This window comes from Vanessa tameamea, chromosome 5 (genome assembly GCF_037043105.1).
Source record: "Vanessa tameamea isolate UH-Manoa-2023 chromosome 5, ilVanTame1 primary haplotype, whole genome shotgun sequence".
Lineage (NCBI taxonomy): Eukaryota > Metazoa > Arthropoda > Insecta > Lepidoptera > Nymphalidae > Vanessa > Vanessa tameamea.
The window spans coordinates 5,073,607-5,093,432 of NC_087313.1; the positions used below are offsets into that span (position 1 = coordinate 5,073,607).

Sequence of the window (19,826 nt, forward strand, 5' to 3'; positions counted from 1 at the left end):
TCGAGATATCGACCAATTATATCACGTGAAGTCAATGCTAAAGTTATTTAAATATAATACATACATAAGCAGCCTGTAAATTTCCCACTGCTGGGCTAAGGCTTCCTCTCCCTCTGAGTAGAAGGTTTGGAGCATTTTCCACCACGCTGCTCCAATGCGGGTTGGTGGAATACACGTGTGGCAGAATTTCGTTGAAATAAGACACATGCAGGTTTCCTCACTGTGTTTTCCTTCGCCGAGCACGAGATGAATTATAAACACAAATTAAGCACATGAAAATTCAGTGGTGCTTGCCCGGCTTTGAACTCGAAATCATCGGTTAAGATGCACGCGTTCTAACCACTGGGCCAGCTCGGCTCTATGTACATACAAATGGCAAATATTAATGGAATTAGCATTAATATTAGCATGAAATACACAGACCAGTTGATAAGTTCACTCCTTAATGGTCGAAGTATAGTTAAAAAATAAGATTGATTCGTAATGAGACTCATTATAAATCATTCAATCTTAAATGTCATTTCAAAAATAGAATTCGGTTTCGTATTTAACGAATCCCTTATACTTAGCTCAGATATTAAAATTTTGATCCTTTCATGCCGGTTATGATTTAAAAGAAATGAGGCAAAGAGGAAGCGTAATTAGTATGCTATTGTCTGAAAGGCTAAGGCTTCATTTAATTTAAAGGTTTGAAGGGTTATTCTCAAAGCTTTGTGGAGCACTTTTATGTGACGTTCCATCCAATTTCAAGTTTTTCTTAGAAAATTCTTCGCTTTTAACTTTTAACTTGGAATTATTTCGTATTCCTTTTTTTATTAATTATACGAGAGAATGAATAGTTTTCTTATTAAATGCTCGAGTAACGAGATTGGAGATTGTTTTATGAAGTATTCAGAGGGTGTCTACGCAGAGGGTGAACGTCAAGTACGGTGTGCCGTATGCGAGAGTAATTGTCATAATATGACGTTTATTTGTATGGGGAAGTCGTGATAATAAGGGGGAAGGGATACGTGTCCCTGTGACTCGTTTCTTTCTGTATTACCAATGTTTGTTTGTCTTGAAAACACACAAGTGTGTGACTGAGATACTTTGTATATTTTTTATACTAAAGATGTTATTTAGATTATTAATACAACTCATAAAATATTGTATTTCTAATATATATGAAAAGGTTGAATGGGAATCTTTAAATAATATTTAAATCAATTCCTTCTTAGGAATTACTTATCATATGAAATACAAATGGCATAAAAGTAACTACTGTTTTATTGAGTTATTTACATAATAAAATTTCGAAATCAATGAGGATACGTCCGTGTAACTCGTATGAGCGTTAATGCAAACGTTCCACTCAACCTACTCCGGTCCAACGACCCTCGCAGAGATAAGTACAGCCATTATTTGCACTTAACTCATTGTTCGTATCTGCGCGTTCGTCGGCTATTTGCCACTGCCAGCACGAGCCTCCATTGTTTCTATGAATATTTATTACATACTAGTACTTAATGTTCGGTTACCATAGAGACGTGTGGCCCAGATATGCCCCGGATTATCGGATATGCACCTAGATAACGTTTGACCGATAGATATTCGTTCTGAAGTCTAGGAGCTGGGAACCGTATCGATAACCTAAATAGTTTTGTAAAATATTTTTCGGTATTTTTTTTTGCAACTTGCAAACTTGCAACATTGTAATATTGGATACGATTATAGAGTTTTCAGAATTAATTCTGTGTTTTCATGATTTTTTATGAAACTTTTATTATGAATTGATCTTATGTATGTTATGGAAATAATATTATATCAACTCCTAATTACTTTTATATATTTACGTAATTGCATAATAAAATCAAAATGGTTCTGTGCATATAACACGCGGATCTTAACCGAAGGTCGCAAGTTTAACTTACGTTTTAAATGCTTGCTTAGTATTTGTAATTACTTTTGTGCTTTTTAGTGAATTGTATTCAATTTAACAGTTTTTTTTCTTAATGAAATAATACTCTAGTTTCTAAGAATCTAAATTAAGTCACTAAGTCTGTAACTGTAAGAAGATTTTTTAGAGCTTATTCCACCTCGCGCTTCCAAAGCGAATTGGTGGTTTCAGAATTTCATCCAGCACATTCAGATTACCTCACTATGGTATGCTTTACCGCCCCGCACGAGATGAATTACAAATACTAATTAAGCACATGGATATTCAGTGACGCTTGCCTCGATTTGAAGCCTCAATTCTGTGCTAAGATTCTTGTTTTCAAACCATTAATTTTATTATGTTTCGCGTATATATAAAGATATATATATAACATATGGAAAAGAAGGCAAAACATGTCACGTGCGTTCGGTCGATCGATCGTCTAGGAAGCGTGCGCTGTCTCGTCCGATGTAGCACTTTGAAACAATAATGCAATAAATTACACAATTTTATTTTATTTCCGGAGCGCTTTCAAACAATCTAATACTTCCTAATGCGAATATTAAATCGATACAAATCTCTGTAAATTATAAACGATATATACGATATTATCGAGAGTCTAGTGGCTTTGTTTATTAGGCTGCAGATCCCAAGGTCTTGAGTTCAAACCCGGGTTGGTAGTAGTAATCCCTCGTGTCTGTTCCATTGGCTCACTCTCTCCCTTCAAACCGGAACACAATAATACGAAATATTGCAGCTGTGTGTATTACCGAGACGGACTTGCATAAAGCCTTACCACCGAGTTAATCTTTAAACTATAAGCTTTCACGATGTGCTCCATCCTAATCTGATTAGACTACCGTGAAACCAAACAAAAAATACTTTGTAATATTTCTATTTTTGTTAATACTAACTTCCGTACCGTATACAGAACCATGTATATAAGTGGGTACTATAAATAAAGTTGAGGTTTTATATTCAGCCTGTGGAAACAGTGGGATTTATTTCACGATCACGAGAATATACCGTTCCTTATTGTTCGTATATTTACATACGAATATAAAACGAGTACAATATATATATATATTACTCAACGTAAATATATATTATAATGGGTTATTAAATTACTTCGTGTGCTATCGTACGGTTTCATAATAACGGATAACATTTTTTGAACTTCATTTCGATCAAAATTTATTCCTGAACGTAAAACGGTATCAACACTAGTATAGATACAATCTATCTATTTTTTAAATAATGTTTTTAAGACGTTTTATCTAAAATATTATCGAATCCCATATCGAAAACGAAATATTCAGCCGTTAAACTTAAATTTGGGCTTAAAATTAAGAACAGAGAGTTTCCATATTGGAATTTTTGACAAAAATAACGTTAGATTCGACGTTAATTATATGTAGATCACTTGGTGGTAGGCCTTTGTGCAAGCCTTTCTGCGTAGGTGCCACCCGTACATCAGATATTCTACCACAAAACGACAATATATTTGTGTTCAGGTTCGAACGATGAGTGAACCAGTGTAACTACAGTTACAAGGGACATAACATCTTAGTTCACAAGGTTGGTGGCGCATTGGCGATGAGAATATGATTATTATTTCTTGTTGGGTCATTTTCCCGAGGATTTAAAGTACTAATATGAAGTAAAATAATATTTTATTACTATTTAAGTTTTTGTTTAGCTATAAGTAATAATAATGAATATATATATTTTATCTCGTAGATATCACAATACGTATTCGAGGAGACGTTCAACCTACGTTTCGCGGTCCCGTTCACGCAGCACAACGCGACGGTGTCGGGCGCGACGCTAGCCGCACTGTCGCCGGCGCAGGTCGCGCACATCCGGCGGCTTAACTCGCTCGATTTAGAGCTGTATGACTTCGCTAAGAACCTCATGTTTAAAAGGTACTTTATACATTACAGAATATATTTTCATACCAGGCTTAGATATTAAAAAAATTACAAAACTATTGAATTGACTTAAAATTTTGAGTGAAATATTTTAAATTAAGATCAAAACTTAGGATGGCCAAAGAACTATTTATTCCGCCGGTGCATTTTTGCGCATTAGGCTTTATCGTCTATTACCTTTAAACTTTTGTCGTTCAGTAGATTCAAATAGAATGGGAGAATAACAGACGGGTATTTTTAAATACTATTTTGCCTCTGTATCCTTACAATTATCTATACTAATATTATTAATGCGAAAGTAACTCTGTCGGTCTGTCTGTCTGTCGCCCTGTTGCTCTTACCCGGCCAAACCACTGAACTGATGTAATTTACAAGCGAAGCCGTGTTCGACGATTAGTTTGTAATAAACCTTTTCAAAACAATTGTGATACATACGACACACTAAAATTATTATGTGAACATGTATACACACGTTCTGGCCCTGAAAATAATAAATCTACAAATTTGGTAAAAAAAAAACTATCACAAAATAGAAGATGCAATAGCAGGTAGATAGATATAAGATGTGTTCTAAAACTATTGGGAATGTTTTGAAAATGTGAAACGTTTGGTCGAACAGGTTCGAAGCGTTAAAGAAACGAGATAGCGATTTCGAATTCCGCTGGCGACATCTCGGCGAAGTGGCGCCGAAAGTCGGTGTCACCGAATTCGATTGGGACAGCAACCTAGAGGACGCTACCACTGAGAAGTCGAGAGGCAAGTTAGCATAAACAATGCCATTGCTGCAGAGATTGTGATTTAATAAATCCGACACGGCTCTTCGTACGATCTTCGGTATTTTGCAAATTACCTTTTAAATAGTAATAAAATTTAGCTTGACATGTATAAAGTAAAACATTTCTCAAGAATATTCTTAAGATATAATTTGAAATTATATTTAAAACGAAGTAGTATTTGGTTTTGTCGGTGTCTTTGAAGTTTCAAAGTTGAATTCGTGATCGTATGCACTCTACGTGTCCATTGGTAACGATATTACTTGGTGTGCAGGCAAATCCTTTAAGTCGAAGAAAGTTTGAGATCCAAGTCGCGGTAAACCACAGAGCAGTGGATGAAACTACATTACGTTACTGGTGCATGCTCTATATATCTAAGGATAAAGATGTATTAAGCGTTAAGATTCGATGTCTAACTATTACCAACTCTTTGTGTTCAAATTCGTATTCTTAATTTAAACTTTTTTTTTGTTTTCGAGCGTATTCTATTTTTAAATAAAAGAGTTGTTAACAGTTATTCACTGCATAATACAACTAGTCAAAAATACGTCTATATTATAAGATATTTTTGGTTGTATGTTTTTTTTTTTAAATATTTTAATGTAACTTCAGTGCAACTTTTGTTTGTAAAAAAGGCAGCTAAATATGTTCACATCGAATCGATGAGATAAAAAGGAAATGTGCATAGAGTTTGGGACTTTCAACGACAGAGTGTAATTGTATTGAACATAATGTGACAATATTACGAGGGGGACTGACGTGTGAGAGACGTCGAACAGACGAGGAACACGTTCTGTTTGTATTCCGAATGAAGTGATCGATTGAATTGAATATCATTCGAGATAATCGATAGAAAGAAAATCGATTTTTAGTAACTATCGTATCGATTGTTCGGAATTTATTCAGATTTACATTCCTTTAAGCATTGTATAAAAATATTTTATAACTGTAACTCTTGTTATAATTTAACGTTATCGATATGTACGTAATATCGTGTGTTTAATAATAGTACCAAATGTCAAGCGCAAAAGATCAACTATTGTAATAGTGACGTCGCTTGACATTTTGATCAAAGGGAATTGATATGTTTTATATAGAGTTAGGAGAAGAGCTCTACGTGAATACTATAGTTTGAAAATGACTCTTAACACGATAGCATTAAGAGAGATTTCCACTTGAACGTATACTCAAAATTTATAATATTTTTGTTGATTAAAATTCTCATTAAACGATGATATTATTGTTCGATAAATGGGCTTCTTACCTTGCAATTTGCGTTGTGTACAGTTTTTAACTAAGTAATTAGATAAAAATATTTTTTAAGAGTGATCCTTAGTTTGTGAATGTCTACGAAATGTGCTATAAATCCATCCCCTAAACATTTGTATAAGCTTATTTTAGATAGTTACTATCGCAGTGTTGATATTTAATAGTTACAGGGTAGGTTATGCATCTAGAACGAACCCAACGAAAAATGAACCTAGTTTAACTAAAAATAAAGTACACTTTTGATTAATGAGCAGATTTTAATTAAAAAAGCTTGTTATTTTGAATGTACCTACTTCAATTTGCTTATGTACTTCAATAACGATATGTCTGTATCGATTTTACTTTCATCGCTTAAAACGAAGTAAAGAGATCCGTGTCAATGAGAAATTTCAGATCATCGAAGGCGTGACAGCGTGTTGAGATCACGATGTCATGTTCTAGTTTTGAAAAAAAAAGAAGAAAGAAATTTTTAACGTAATGGCAGCCTCGTTGATATACCCGTTGCAAGTTTCCAGGTTAATAGAAAATTCCAGGTCAGGTAAACAAGCGAAGAATGTTCGAGAATGCAAAAATGCTGCCAAACCGCCGAAATTTCTAAAGGCATTTCTAGACTAGAACGCTCTAAGGAGCACCAGGTGCTATGAAAAGCCTAAATATCTCATGTGAATATCTCGTGAATATTTTACAGGCGCATACGCGGTAATATGAGAACTGCAATAACGTTCGTGTAATGTACTCGCAAACAATGTTTAAACCTTTAAATATCAACAATACATTCATTATTATATGAATGTAAGGAAAATGTTGCTATAAAAAATACGTATATGGTATTTTTTTAATGGCAACACAATTCGTTTCTGGACTATAAAGTACAATTTATATTTCGATATTTTATTTTATGTCAATATGCGTATTCGGTTCATCGCTGTTACGTTTTATGTATACCAATATCCATTATAATAATTTGCAATTTCTAAGTTACCTCGGTAAGTAAATTAATGAAAAACAACGTAAACAGCTACGGAAGAACTCGGGTATTTCATGCACCGTGTTGAATGTTTAACGATTTTTTTTTATTTTTTTTTATAATTAATTATTTTACGTAGTTCATTATACGAAGCTCATTAATCAAATGGCGTATTTAAATTATAATGTTGTAATATTTCCATCTGAAATGTTTTGTAAATAGTTATTCTATAGCAGTGTAATATGACATGGTTGTAGCGATATTTATCGCTTCATCACATTTTTTGTAGATATAGTATTATACCTTATTTTTTAATGTCGTATTTTTATGTTATGTTTTATTTTAAAATCGATTCTCAATTAATGGAACCAAAGAACAAATTCGCGTGCTGTATAAATTGGATTTGCATCAGAACATTTATTTTTATTCTATTTTTAAGTTAGGATCGGCCGGATTCTTTATACTATGTGACACTTGGCGGTAAAATTATAATATTTTTTATCTGTAAACAAAAAATGACAGCTCAAATGTTATCCTGCAAAATTTAATGTTAAGGCAACGAAGTATTTGGTTCATTGTTTAGTTGCATTATATTTTAAATGGCATTTATTCGTGTTCCATATTTTACCATTTGAGCATTGATATTATTTACATTTATAAGAATTTAATGATATCCTTGTGTTTTTATTATAAAATATAAGATGCTTTAACTTGAATAATATTTTTTAGCATTTCTTCGTCGGGCAAGTATTCTTTTTATCTCGCTAACTTTAATAAGACAATACAAGTAGAGATTGCTTTCAAAAACGGATTATACCACGAGGCGTCCGTCCCGAACGATGTTTTATCTTAAAACTTTTGACACGCAATAAACATTAAGCTCTATTGACTTAGAGAAGACTTGAATTGAAAAGACTCTGAAACTCTGCAATTATTATTATTTTTTCATAACAAGTAATTTACGTATTTTTATTCTGTAATTATTATGAAACCGCTGATTAGCTAAATAACTATTTAGATGAAATAGAAGCATTTGTTCAAAAATAATATATTTCCTTTTTTTTTAAATTAGACACAAGAAACTGATCATCAGTGTATATCAAATGATAGTGACGATTTTTAAACTAAATATTGTTTATTTTTCGTAAAGAATGAGGTGGGAACGGTTACTCATTCACTCAGGTCAAGGTTGCTTAAGAATATTGCTTCATCTAATAAAAGTTGCTTTAATTTGTTCCGCGAAAAGGGTGGGGCGTATATCGCCTTACATAACATAACCGTATTTATATTACGTTTATAATATTAACTGGTTATATATTGTAAATAATATATTATAACAATATATAATATATTTTTATGGATTGGAGAGTGTATCTAGTGAACTCTTGTTAAATGAAAATTAAATAAATCGTTATATAAGACAAGTATATAAGGGCGAACATGTTTCTAAAGTTGACAATAGGATGTCAGTATTATAAGACGATGATTAATGTATGTTTGAAAACATATTCGATCGTGTTTGTATTTAGATGTCATATTGAATTCGTTTTGAATGTTGTATATTTTTGAAAAAAACATTTTTCTCCGATAAATTATGCATTTGAATTACATAATAATAAACATAATCAGCCTGTAAATTTCCCACTGCTGGGCTAAGGCCTCCTCTCCCGTTGAGGAGAAGGTATGGAGCATATTCCACCACGCTGCTCCAATGCGGGTTGGTGGAATACACATGTGGCAGAATTTCGTTGAAATTAGACACATGTAGGTTTCCTCACGATGTTTTCCTTCACCGCCGAGCACGAGATGAATTATAAACAAATTAAGCACATGTAAATTCAGTGGTGCCTGCCTGGGTTTGAACCCGAAATCATCGGTTAAGATGCACGCGTTCTAACCACTGGGCCATCTCGGCTCTTATATGTTATCTTCATGCATTTGAATTCAATTATTTAAATTTTGAAATTTTAATTAATTACTAATAGGAATGTTTTTTAATCGTGAGTTTGAATTCTATGAAATTCCGTCTTTTAAATACATTGATACATTAATTAATACATTTTAAACGAACATCCTTGAATTATATTAATAAAGTTTTTAGAAGTACAGTCGGCCTCAAAATAGTGCATAAGTCGACATATGTGCAACCAGAAAATTGTCTTGAAAATTATAGCATTTTCGAGGCGACTGTACATTATCTCCACTAGTATACATAAAAGAATTAAAATATTTAATCAAGATTTGCACTATTAATCGATAGACAAAAAAGTATCAAAATCATTTCATTGACTATAACAAAATACTGCGGTATAATATACATACTTGATTGCGATGATTTTTCATGTATCTGTTATATACATACACTGTATCAGAAGCGTGGGTGTCGCGTATAAATGAGTATAACGTAGTCGTAAAAATAGTCTAGCATGTAACGACGGCGGATGACGTCTCGTGACAGATGAATGTTTAAACGAATTATGTATTTTATAAATGTATGACAAGTATTCAAGTACCGCGCGGCAATTCAATATCAAAGCAGTTTAGCAATAGAGTATAGGTTAACCCAACTATGGAAACTGAAAAGATATGTATGAATCAGTTAATGTTTTTATAGCCATTATTAGTTTCTAGATATGGTATCAAATGAAATCAATTACATTACACTTGCTTATTGATTGTCAAATTAAAAACTACCACCGTTTCGGGATAGAACCGGCGGAAGAAACTCTGCAGTACGTTTTTTGTCAATTTAAGATTGTTTACGTATTCAATCAAAGAAATAGCCGGAGGGCGATTGTTTAATTCCCAAGGTGTGCCATCAACCATGAACTCAACAGTACAGTAACTATTCGCAAACAAGCTTTCCTTTCCCTTTTTATTTTGAATTTCGCAACGGATGAATTTTGAAAACTTTCCGATATCTTGTTGTAAAACCCTTTGCCCCACAAAAGTTACTGACTCTATGAAGTCTATTATATATACTTATAACAGGCGTAATTTGTACGTGTCAATCATTATTGTAATAAAAAAAGTTTAAGCAATTCCAACACACACCGAGCTAATTAAATATAAAGGCATCACGAGTGTGCCTATTAGTCCCTTAATACCCTTGAGTAATAATTAAAGTTGGTTTAATATACAAAACTTAATACTGATATGAATTTATTAATTATCAACAGTTTACACTTGCAAAAATTAATATAAAATTGTCATATGATACACAAGCTAACTGTCTTCCATTTGTTTTAATAATCTCCGCTGGCAATCGTTATTATCATACGGAGGGTTCGCAAATATTACCAGTTAAATAAATAAAAAATAACATATCTTTGTATGTGTTACTCAAAACGTTTTTAAACCATTCATACGTTTGTAATGAAACAACTCATGCATTATTGTAGTCGTGCGAAACCGAGGCGGCTAGATGATTTAATATAAATATGAATTCTTTTGAATATTTGTCTGTTGTTAGACGTCGGCCAGATATGTCACGTGCTGTGTTGTAAATAATCGAATAGCTGAAGCGAAGACGCCATAGCAGAAACTAAGCCAACTGTATAAAAGTTCGTGACGTGTTAATTAGTTTGAATAATATTACGCATAATTGCATCGTGCGATGCATTCTAGTACCAAAAGTCTAGTGTTTAGTTTTTTAAGTTTCCGACTGAACCAAAACATTGTAGATACGTGTGTTTACAGACACTGGAGTAATAAAATATTTGAAATTATATACTGGTTTTCATTTCAACCGATCCCTTTTGTGTCGCGTTATATACAATCTGATCAATTAAGAAACGAGTAAATAAATACTGCCAATTATTCTAAGGGTTTCCACATGGCTTGTTTTATTCATGGCATGTGGTATTAAATTAAAGCATTTTATTTCTTACAAATTAAACTCATATTAATTTAAGAAAAAACACTTATTTACTTTTAATAAAAATATTATTTGAAATTCAAAAGTTTTTATACAGGTAAAAAAATATAGGTGCAGCTATTAAATCTATTAAGCACGCTGGCAACCCTATCAAGTTTATATGAAACTCGCAAACTGTAAGTATCCAATTAACGCTAAATGAAAATAAGACCTAGAAATAAAAAAAAATATATGACGGAAATAACAGCCTAATTAGAGGTCTAAGAAACGTTCGTTAGACGCTGCATTCGTCCAGATATGGCATTTAAAACGTTTTAATAAAGCGATCGTGTTGAAACGCGTTTGAAACGCAGGAAGCTTGAATGGTCGAATTTGCATTTATGTTATTAGGAAGCATCCGTCCCGCCGCGTGGAGCCATGTTGCACCCCGCCGGTCCCCACACAGGAAACGAATTGTCGTTCGATATTCTTGTCAAAACTTTTATCATTCAATCAAGTGCGTCCATACGCGTATCTACATAACCAGTACATCGCTCTTTTCACACGACACATTTCTTTTGACACGTGCGCTTTGCAAGGATACTAGAAATTTATGACAGTTTTTAGTATTTTTTTTTTTTTATTTGTTGGTCACCTTATCCCGTGGGCTATTACACAATAAGACGTATGAATAAACTTCCTGAACCATCAATATGCCGCTAACCACAGAACCCAAAATGTCATGACCTAAGTTATGAGTCCAATCAAAAGTTTACAAAGTTTGTGCCATAGAGTAATCAGTGGGTGGTACCCAATATATCTGGAATTATTTAGTCAATATATTGACTGAATTCAAAAACATTGAATATATACGGGATGTATAAATTTGTTGAAATATTACATTATCAACATTACTTTTAAGTATTATTTCTATCGAATGTGGACACAGATGAGAAAGATTTGTCATCCAATAAATCTTCTGTCTGTCTAACTTAAACTAATAGGCATATCATCGTATCGGTGTTAGTGTCACAAGAAATACTGCCATCTATTAGTTTAAATCAGTTTTGACCGTCATAGTCTGACCTAGGTCATTGGGGCATTGTTACTAACACGGACAGCAATTTTGAAATAATACTCCACATTGAGTAAGAGACATCAGGGATTATGAGCAGGATTCGAATTGGTGGATCGAACGATAATTTAGATGAAGAGGTGAGTTTGATTCTCGTAAATGGTAAGTAATTATTTCGATTGTCAGTTAAGACCATAGACATTGTTTTCTTTGTATTGCAGTGCGCTAAGCGATATTATACGGTTAAATTCTAAATCGAATTTCTTAATTTATTGATTGTTAAATATTAGTGAATAATATGTCTATGTGTATTTGGCCATAGTGCTGTATTTGTTCACTGAGTTTTGTTATCACCATTATGTAGTCCATTGACCTTAAAAACAGATCAATGAATCCCATTGATTTGATGAAAAAAGGCAGCATTATAAAAAAAAATATTTCGAACTGAGATCACGTATTGATTCCGATTTCTAATTATCAATTGTCTAGATTGTACGACAACGTCCAGGATTGATAATTGTGTTAGCTGATACTTTACTAATAATAACGAAAATCAGACATAAGAATTATTAGACAAAGAATAACACACGGCAAATAAATGAAAAGTATTTTTTAATTAAGTTTTAGTATTAAATCATATAATTCATTAATCATATATATATATATGTATACCATTATTATAAATGCGACAGTAACTCGGCCTATTTTTCTGTATGTTACTTTTACACCGCCGAACCCCTGAGCCGAAGTTAACATCAAGGAAGGCCAAGGAAACATAGAGTATGCTTATTTGTATATATACGAGAGAATCTTTGTACGACAGGTATTATTCAATAAATACTAATTCCACAGCTATATACATAATAAAAGTTAGTAAATCCTTGTAAAACATAAATCAAAGTCAAAACTAAGCCACGTCGAAATACTTGAGATAAGACAAAAAATTTGTTCCCTCGTCCAGAACAGCTTGACGTTCGTTCACTTTCGAGATAACTTAGACATATTATAATGGGTTACTTCTTATATCTGCCCTGGATCATGGATTAGTTTTGTATTTTTGTTTAGTATTATAAATGTGAAAGATTGTTTTTGAATATTTATTTATTTATAAGGCACACTACCGACAATATCATAAGTAATTAAAACAAAGTCGCTTTCCGCTGTCTGTCTGTCCCTGTGTATGCTTAGATCTTTAAAATTACACAACGGGTTTAATGCGTTTAACGTTTTTTTTAATAGATAGTTTGATTTAAGAATTTATCCTTATCCAATTAAGCACTTTAAATACATTGTGCATTTCATATAGATCAATATGGCCCTTTACAGTATGTTTTTTAAATGAATATTTTCGAAGAAATTACAGATATAAAATGCAGGGATATAGCGGTTTGTATTGTCTAATGACAAAAAGCTGTGAACGTTTTATATAAAGACATACTTTAGTATATTTAGTATCAGCATTGCACCCGTGCGAAGCCGGAGCGGGTCTCTAGTAAATTATAAAATATAATTTGTAAGTATTCACAACATTGACATTAAGACGTATTCCAACTTGTTCCTTACAATATTAAACTTTATTACTACAATTAATTGAATAGACTAATAACATTGATTTTAACGATAATTAATACATTTTATTGTAATAAAAAGTAGATAATATCTGAAGTGATCTCGGCTTATATAATAATATCCTTCAAGTATCTAGGCACTTTGCTGCATTTGAATTATTATCATTTGTATAATATGGTGTTATTATAATACAGATTCAAGTCAATATTATCTATAAGGTCAATTACATGTTTGTTACTTGAACAAGTATGAACGATGGAATCTTAAAAAGGCATTTAATGTCTCGTAAAATAATAGCACAAACAACTTAGTAATTTAATGAACATTAATACATCAGTACGTTAATCGCACAAATGTTATAAGGTTTTTTATAATACTAAACCGATACGGAACTTTCACATTATGAAAGGTTATTAAGGACACGAAAATGTTTTATAATGTATTAATATAATCCATGAACTATGTAAACTACTGTGAAATATTGATCGACTTTCAATTTCTACAGAAGCAACAACTTTGTTATCAAGAAATATCTATCTATTATAGATAAAACACAGACCATTTTTAACATTAGTTAAATGAGAAATTGAACGATAACCTTTGTTCGATAAATCAATCCAACAGTGTATTAAAATATACTTACTCGTTACTATTTAAGCCGGTATTATTAGATATTACAAGATATTATAAGTTAGTAAATTAAAAATCGCTTAAGTATAAAAGTTTCGGGTCCTCCGGTAAAAAGTTCGGACTGAGATCGCGTGGTCTATTGAATAATGAAGATCTTACTGTGATGTTTTTTTAATATATATATATTTGTATACTCATATGAAGTCGAAACGTTGTTCGGAATCGATTCGAAAGTGCAATGTCGAATGCTGGTTATATATAAATAAATCAATAAAAAGAAAAGTAAGTATAATTATTACTTTAGTTCTGAATCTCGGTGTACACAGATAAAATAACGCTCACGAACTAACGTTAGCTATCATCATATGCTGCCTGTCAATTTAATACATTATCGATTTTATGAAATTTGGAAATTACACACGGTGAGACAATTATTATTATTATTTTAATCCTGTAGGATTTAATCTATTTAGTAATTTTGAATCATGCTGGTACATATTCATGTCCGTTTGGGAAGGTACCAATCATCCCTTTTGTGTGAGAAGGGTAAGTGAGCCACATAAGGCAATCATAATATTTTTGTAGCGTCAATGTCTACGAGCATTGGTAACTTACAATCCGGTGGCCCATTTCTATGATATCTATATTTCTATATATTTAAATAAAACCAAAAATATACATATTTTTAGTAAGTTAATTTATCTTATTATTAATCAGAAACAAAAAATATTTTCCTTCATTTCCACATAGAAAAACAATTGAGTATAAATTTACATATTAAAATAATACAAAAAAAGCGCAACCGTTGAAACAATACCGAGAGATTATATAAATCATTTTCACGCATCGCCGTGCGGTCCCATACGAGACTAGTTTATTTTATATGGACGAGAAAATGTAATGATTTTATCTATAATTTTCAACGTTACACGTGAAGATTTCCACTCGTTTGCCCCTTTGTAAACCGAAGTGTGTATAATGAGTCGACCTGCTTAGCTTGCAACATGTGAACAACTACTACACGACAGTCTCTTATCTCCTTCAAACGGTCTCGTAGGTACTTAAAATTTCAAACTATAAATCATTTTATTTATATACTTGATGGTAGGGCTTTGTACACCCCTCTGGTACTACCCACTCTACATTCTACCGCCAAAAAGCAGTACTCAGCATTGTTGTGTTCTGGTTTGAAGGATGAGTGAGCCAGTGTAACTACAGTCATAATGGACATAACTAAATTCTTAATTCTAAAACTAAATGTTAATTCCCAAGGCTAGTGGCGCATTGGTGATGTAAGGAATGGTTAATATTTCTTACAGCGCCATTGTCTATGGGCGGTGGTGACCACTGACCATCAGGTGGCTCAATTGCTCGTCCGCTAACCTATATCGTAAAAAAAGATCACGACGATCTTCAGCGAAGGTCACGGGTTTATATCTGGGTAAGCACTTCTATGTATTCGTAATATGCTTTAATAGTATTTGTAACTAATCTTGTTCTCGACGGTAAATACCGATTTAATTTTATTTAGAATTTTATAGTCTGGCAATTTAGATTTTACAGAAAAACCATGATTCTTCTAATATTACTAACTAATTTCCCTCCGTGGCTTCGCGAAAAAGTAACCTATACTCCAAGACTATCTCTTCCCCAAATAGCATTCAAATCCGTTCAGCCGTTCTGGTGTGAACGAATAACATACATCAATCCATCTTAACTTTCAATATGTTTTGTATATTTTTTATAGCATTTTTTTATACTCTTATAATATGAGTTTCTCCAACTGTAATAAAAATAATTAAAATTATAAACATTTTTATATAATGCGAATGAAATAATTATAACTGATCACTAAGTACAAATTTAAAATATTAAAATATCACAATCGCAAAACAAGGAAGAAGAATGTTGCAACATACGGGCAAAATTGAATTTCATAAATCAGTAAGTGATATTGTTTATTTCATGCATACCATCGAAAGTAATGCCAGCTTAATAAGATTCTATTGTGGTTCTTCCCTCTGCCGGCGCCATAATTCCGTCGCGTCATAATGAATGGTTGTATAAATCAGATGATTAGAATCCATTAAACGATAATTATACAATAAACTTCTATTACAACATTCATAACAACGCGACATTGCTATAAAGAGTCTTAAGTAACACACGATCGTAATTAAATAATCTAATGTTTATTTGATTAGAAGTCACATTCCGCAATGTTTACGTTACTTGAAACCTTTTACGTATAAACAAATGAAGAATTATTTCGTACGGTAAATTGTTTTGCAATTTGATTAAATTTTCCAAAGACAATAAATTAGAATAAAATATCTATCGAAAGAGTACACCATTGCCCTATAATATAATAATTAATCTCAGCATAACGCTGATAAAATTAAATTTTGTTAAGCCAATTAGTTACTTTGATAATTTTGATAACGAAGTTAATTTCCTACAAAATAAAATGAGATTGAGGAATCTCTTTGTATAAACACAATTAACATTCGACTTCTATATAAATTTGTATTTATTATTCATTACACACAATTATGTATATAGACAGAATGCTTGCACAAAGTGTTTAATATATAGTTTTTTTTTTTTATAAAATAGGTAGGTGGGGGATCAAATGGTAAGTAGTCTCCACCCAAATAGACACCAAATAGAAACTGGCGCTGGAAGAAAAATCTATGATTTGTTGCCTCGCTAATGCGCCACCTCCGTTGTAAACTAAGATGTTATTCCTTGTGCCTGCAGTTGCACTGCCTCACTCACCCTTTAAACGCCAATTATTGCTGTTTGGCGGTAAATACCTTTTTCAATGGGACCACCCACCAACCTACCCAGACTTGCACGAAGCCGAATCACCAAGCAAAGTTAAAGTAGAAGAATTGTTAATCAATACAAAATAACACTCTCTTATAAAAGTATGACTACATGATTTAAGGATTGTATGTCATGAGTTTGTCTTTTGAATAAGTTGCGAGAGTGTTCTTTTCATATAAGTACGGTGCTTGATAAGTAGGACATCCGGTGGGTCCGGACGCTTCTATACGTAGGTATTGGAATCGATCTGAAAGGACTGAGATGATATATCGTTGAACCGCGGATACTGTAGAGATATAGCAGCTATAACTCTTTTTTATACAAGTATACAATTATACAAGTATGCTTTTAATAGGATTTAAGTTTAAACTTATAATACTTACATTTCTACTGCAGTGCGTTTTCAATGTTTATATATTTTTTGCACAACTAAAGAAAAGATCGCGTGATCTTTATTATTTTAGGGTTCTGTAACTAAATGGAAAAATGTAATCTATATACACACAGTCATGTTCGTCTGTCTGTCTTTTCTATATGACACATCGTACTCGGATACTATTAGCACTACGCAGATGATATATGGAAATAATGTGTTCTGTATGATTCGCTATACAACGTAGTAAAATTTTAACGAAGGGATTGCCGACGCTACCGGCGGATTTAATTAAGGAATGAAAAATAATAAAAGAGTTCATATATTATTTTATAAATTCAACAGTCGATGATATCTCTTGTAAATAAAATATATCGATAAAGACGTACGTTTTGTCACAACTAATGAACGAATGTTGCGCAAGCAAGAATATTCAATTCTATTCTAAGCCCAGCAACGTTACGTTATGTTAGTGGAGTACCATAGTACGTAGGTCTTAATACAAGAAGTTGACCTTTTTAGTGAAGGGACTTAATAAATAATTGTATTTTTGAAAAAAGTCTTTAATTAAAAAAAAAAATAAACTAATGATTTCCGATGACCTTCCCGAATACGGAACCCGGACAAACTGCAAATGAAACTTGGTCGTTATATTCAATTAAGTTTGTGATTCGACTAAATTAATATTAATCATTATTCTTAAACGTTATTTTTAAACTTGTACGAGCGAAGTTATTAATTAATATAATCTTATTTTGTAACTTAATCCATGTTGACTTGTAAGTATACTTAAATTAATATAGTTTTTCCGTTTGCTTATCTCGATATAATTTAAGATCACATTAAATTAAATAAACGCCACTCATCAATGTAAATACCACATTATTCCAAGAGATCACGTTACAACGATTTAAAGCACAATTAGAACTTCTAACGTAATATGATATCAATTAAAGTATCGCGTCACGTGAACCATCTGTGACGACGCCGTGACAGGTTGTCACGCTGGGCTGTAATCGAAATGATATTAAAGTCAATTTGTTGATGTTGGGCCCTTTCTGGTGACAGCGGAACGACGAATTGACAACTAATGGAGAAACGTAATTATGTTTGTTAATTGTATGCGGTGATTTTTTATTTTTTTATTTTAGAGGTGGCAAACGAGCAGGAGGCTCACCTGATGGAAAGTGACTACCACCGCCCATGGACATCTGCAACACCGGGGGGCTTGCAGGTGCGTTACCGGCCTTTCAGGAAAGAGTACGTTCTTTTCTTGAAGGTATATGTATATGCATACATGTTGTAGTTTTGTACTTAAAAAAAAGTTAAATACTTGTTCAGAGAATACTGCCATTAACAAATGCTTGACTAATATTTGTCATTGACAATAAGTAACATACCGGATAGATTAAGGATCAAGGAGGAAAACTCGTTTATCATAAACTGACTGTCCTTACAATGTTACAATGTATCATTACAATGTTACAAAATAATAGTTAATTATTCTCAGGACTCGTAACAAATCTAAAGGAAGTCATTTGTCAAATTCGCCATACGTATATACTCGTAGATTCTAGAAACATACTTTTCCTAAACAATAATCAGTCTTGGGCTAGTCTCTCTATGAGCAATCTTGGTCACTTTTCTCCAATAAACACAAAATGAGATTAAACTTGATTTAAAAACAGAGAGTCTGTCGCCACTTATCACTGACTCCAGTTGTATATTCGTTTTTTTTTACTTTTTGGTAAACTTATGAGCACAGTGATTATTAATCACTAAATCACTAAAGTGACATTTAGTTAAATATTTACATAAGTACGATCGTGACTTAATAATAATTATATAAGCAGTAGGCTTTATCTCAAAAAGTAATTGTAAAAAACACCTCATTTTTTTTATTACTTCTTTAAAACTTCAAATTTAAATAGTACCAATATTATACGGCACTCTTCACGTAACTTTAGTATTACATATATTTTTATGGTTAAATATATATAAAGATATACGAAATTCTTGAAACAAAATATATGTACACTTATACGCTTTATTTAATATTAAAATGAATGCTCACAAAATGTAAATTAAGAGTTTAATTACGCCAAGATGTTTTATGTTCATTACTTTATATAATATAAACTTATGTATGAGATATTAAAGTACAATTACCCAGTTTTAACTAAATCATTGTTCATTATAAATGGTCCCGATCATCAAAACAAAAAATATCATACGGGATTAATTTTGAATAGAACAAAAATGCAAATCTTATTCAAAATTTAAATTTAAAATAACACAAAATATGAAAATAAGGAAAGACGAAAATTATCTCAAGCAAGCAGATCCTCTAAAAAATGGACTAAAGCTGAAAATCCTGAATTTACAACGAAGACGGAGTGAAAATGTAATAAAAGTTAAGCGCACAATGTAAATTTAAGAATAAAGAATTTAAAGTTAGCATTACAAAGCTACTCTTCACTGTTTTGTATTTCCTATAAATATTTAGGAACAGGCCTCCACAGCGAACGGCTAGACTATGAATAAGAAATAGTTCAGGATTTACTGAACGCGGTCAGAAACACGAGTAGTAAGTATGAGTTAATGTACAACAAACATCTGATAAACAACAATTGACGTGT

At 32.2% G+C, this 19,826-nt stretch overlaps 2 protein-coding genes across 2 annotated transcripts in view; one reads left to right on the forward strand and one right to left on the reverse strand.

The window, feature by feature from the left end:
- Positions 1 to 6,887, forward strand: part of LOC113392351 (heparan-sulfate 6-O-sulfotransferase 2) — a 104,705-nt gene extending 97,818 nt beyond the window's left edge. The window contains exons 7-8 of the mRNA XM_064220855.1: positions 3,656 to 3,840; positions 4,466 to 6,887. Of these exons, the coding sequence (XP_064076925.1) occupies positions 3,656 to 3,840; positions 4,466 to 4,616 (336 nt within the window). The 3' untranslated portion in view covers positions 4,617 to 6,887. The remainder of the gene's footprint in view (positions 1 to 3,655; positions 3,841 to 4,465) is intronic.
- The window catches only part of LOC113392519 (MYND-type zinc finger-containing chromatin reader ZMYND8-like), a 281,123-nt gene that overhangs the window by 210,097 nt on the left and 51,200 nt on the right, over positions 1 to 19,826 (reverse strand). The window lies entirely within an intron of this gene.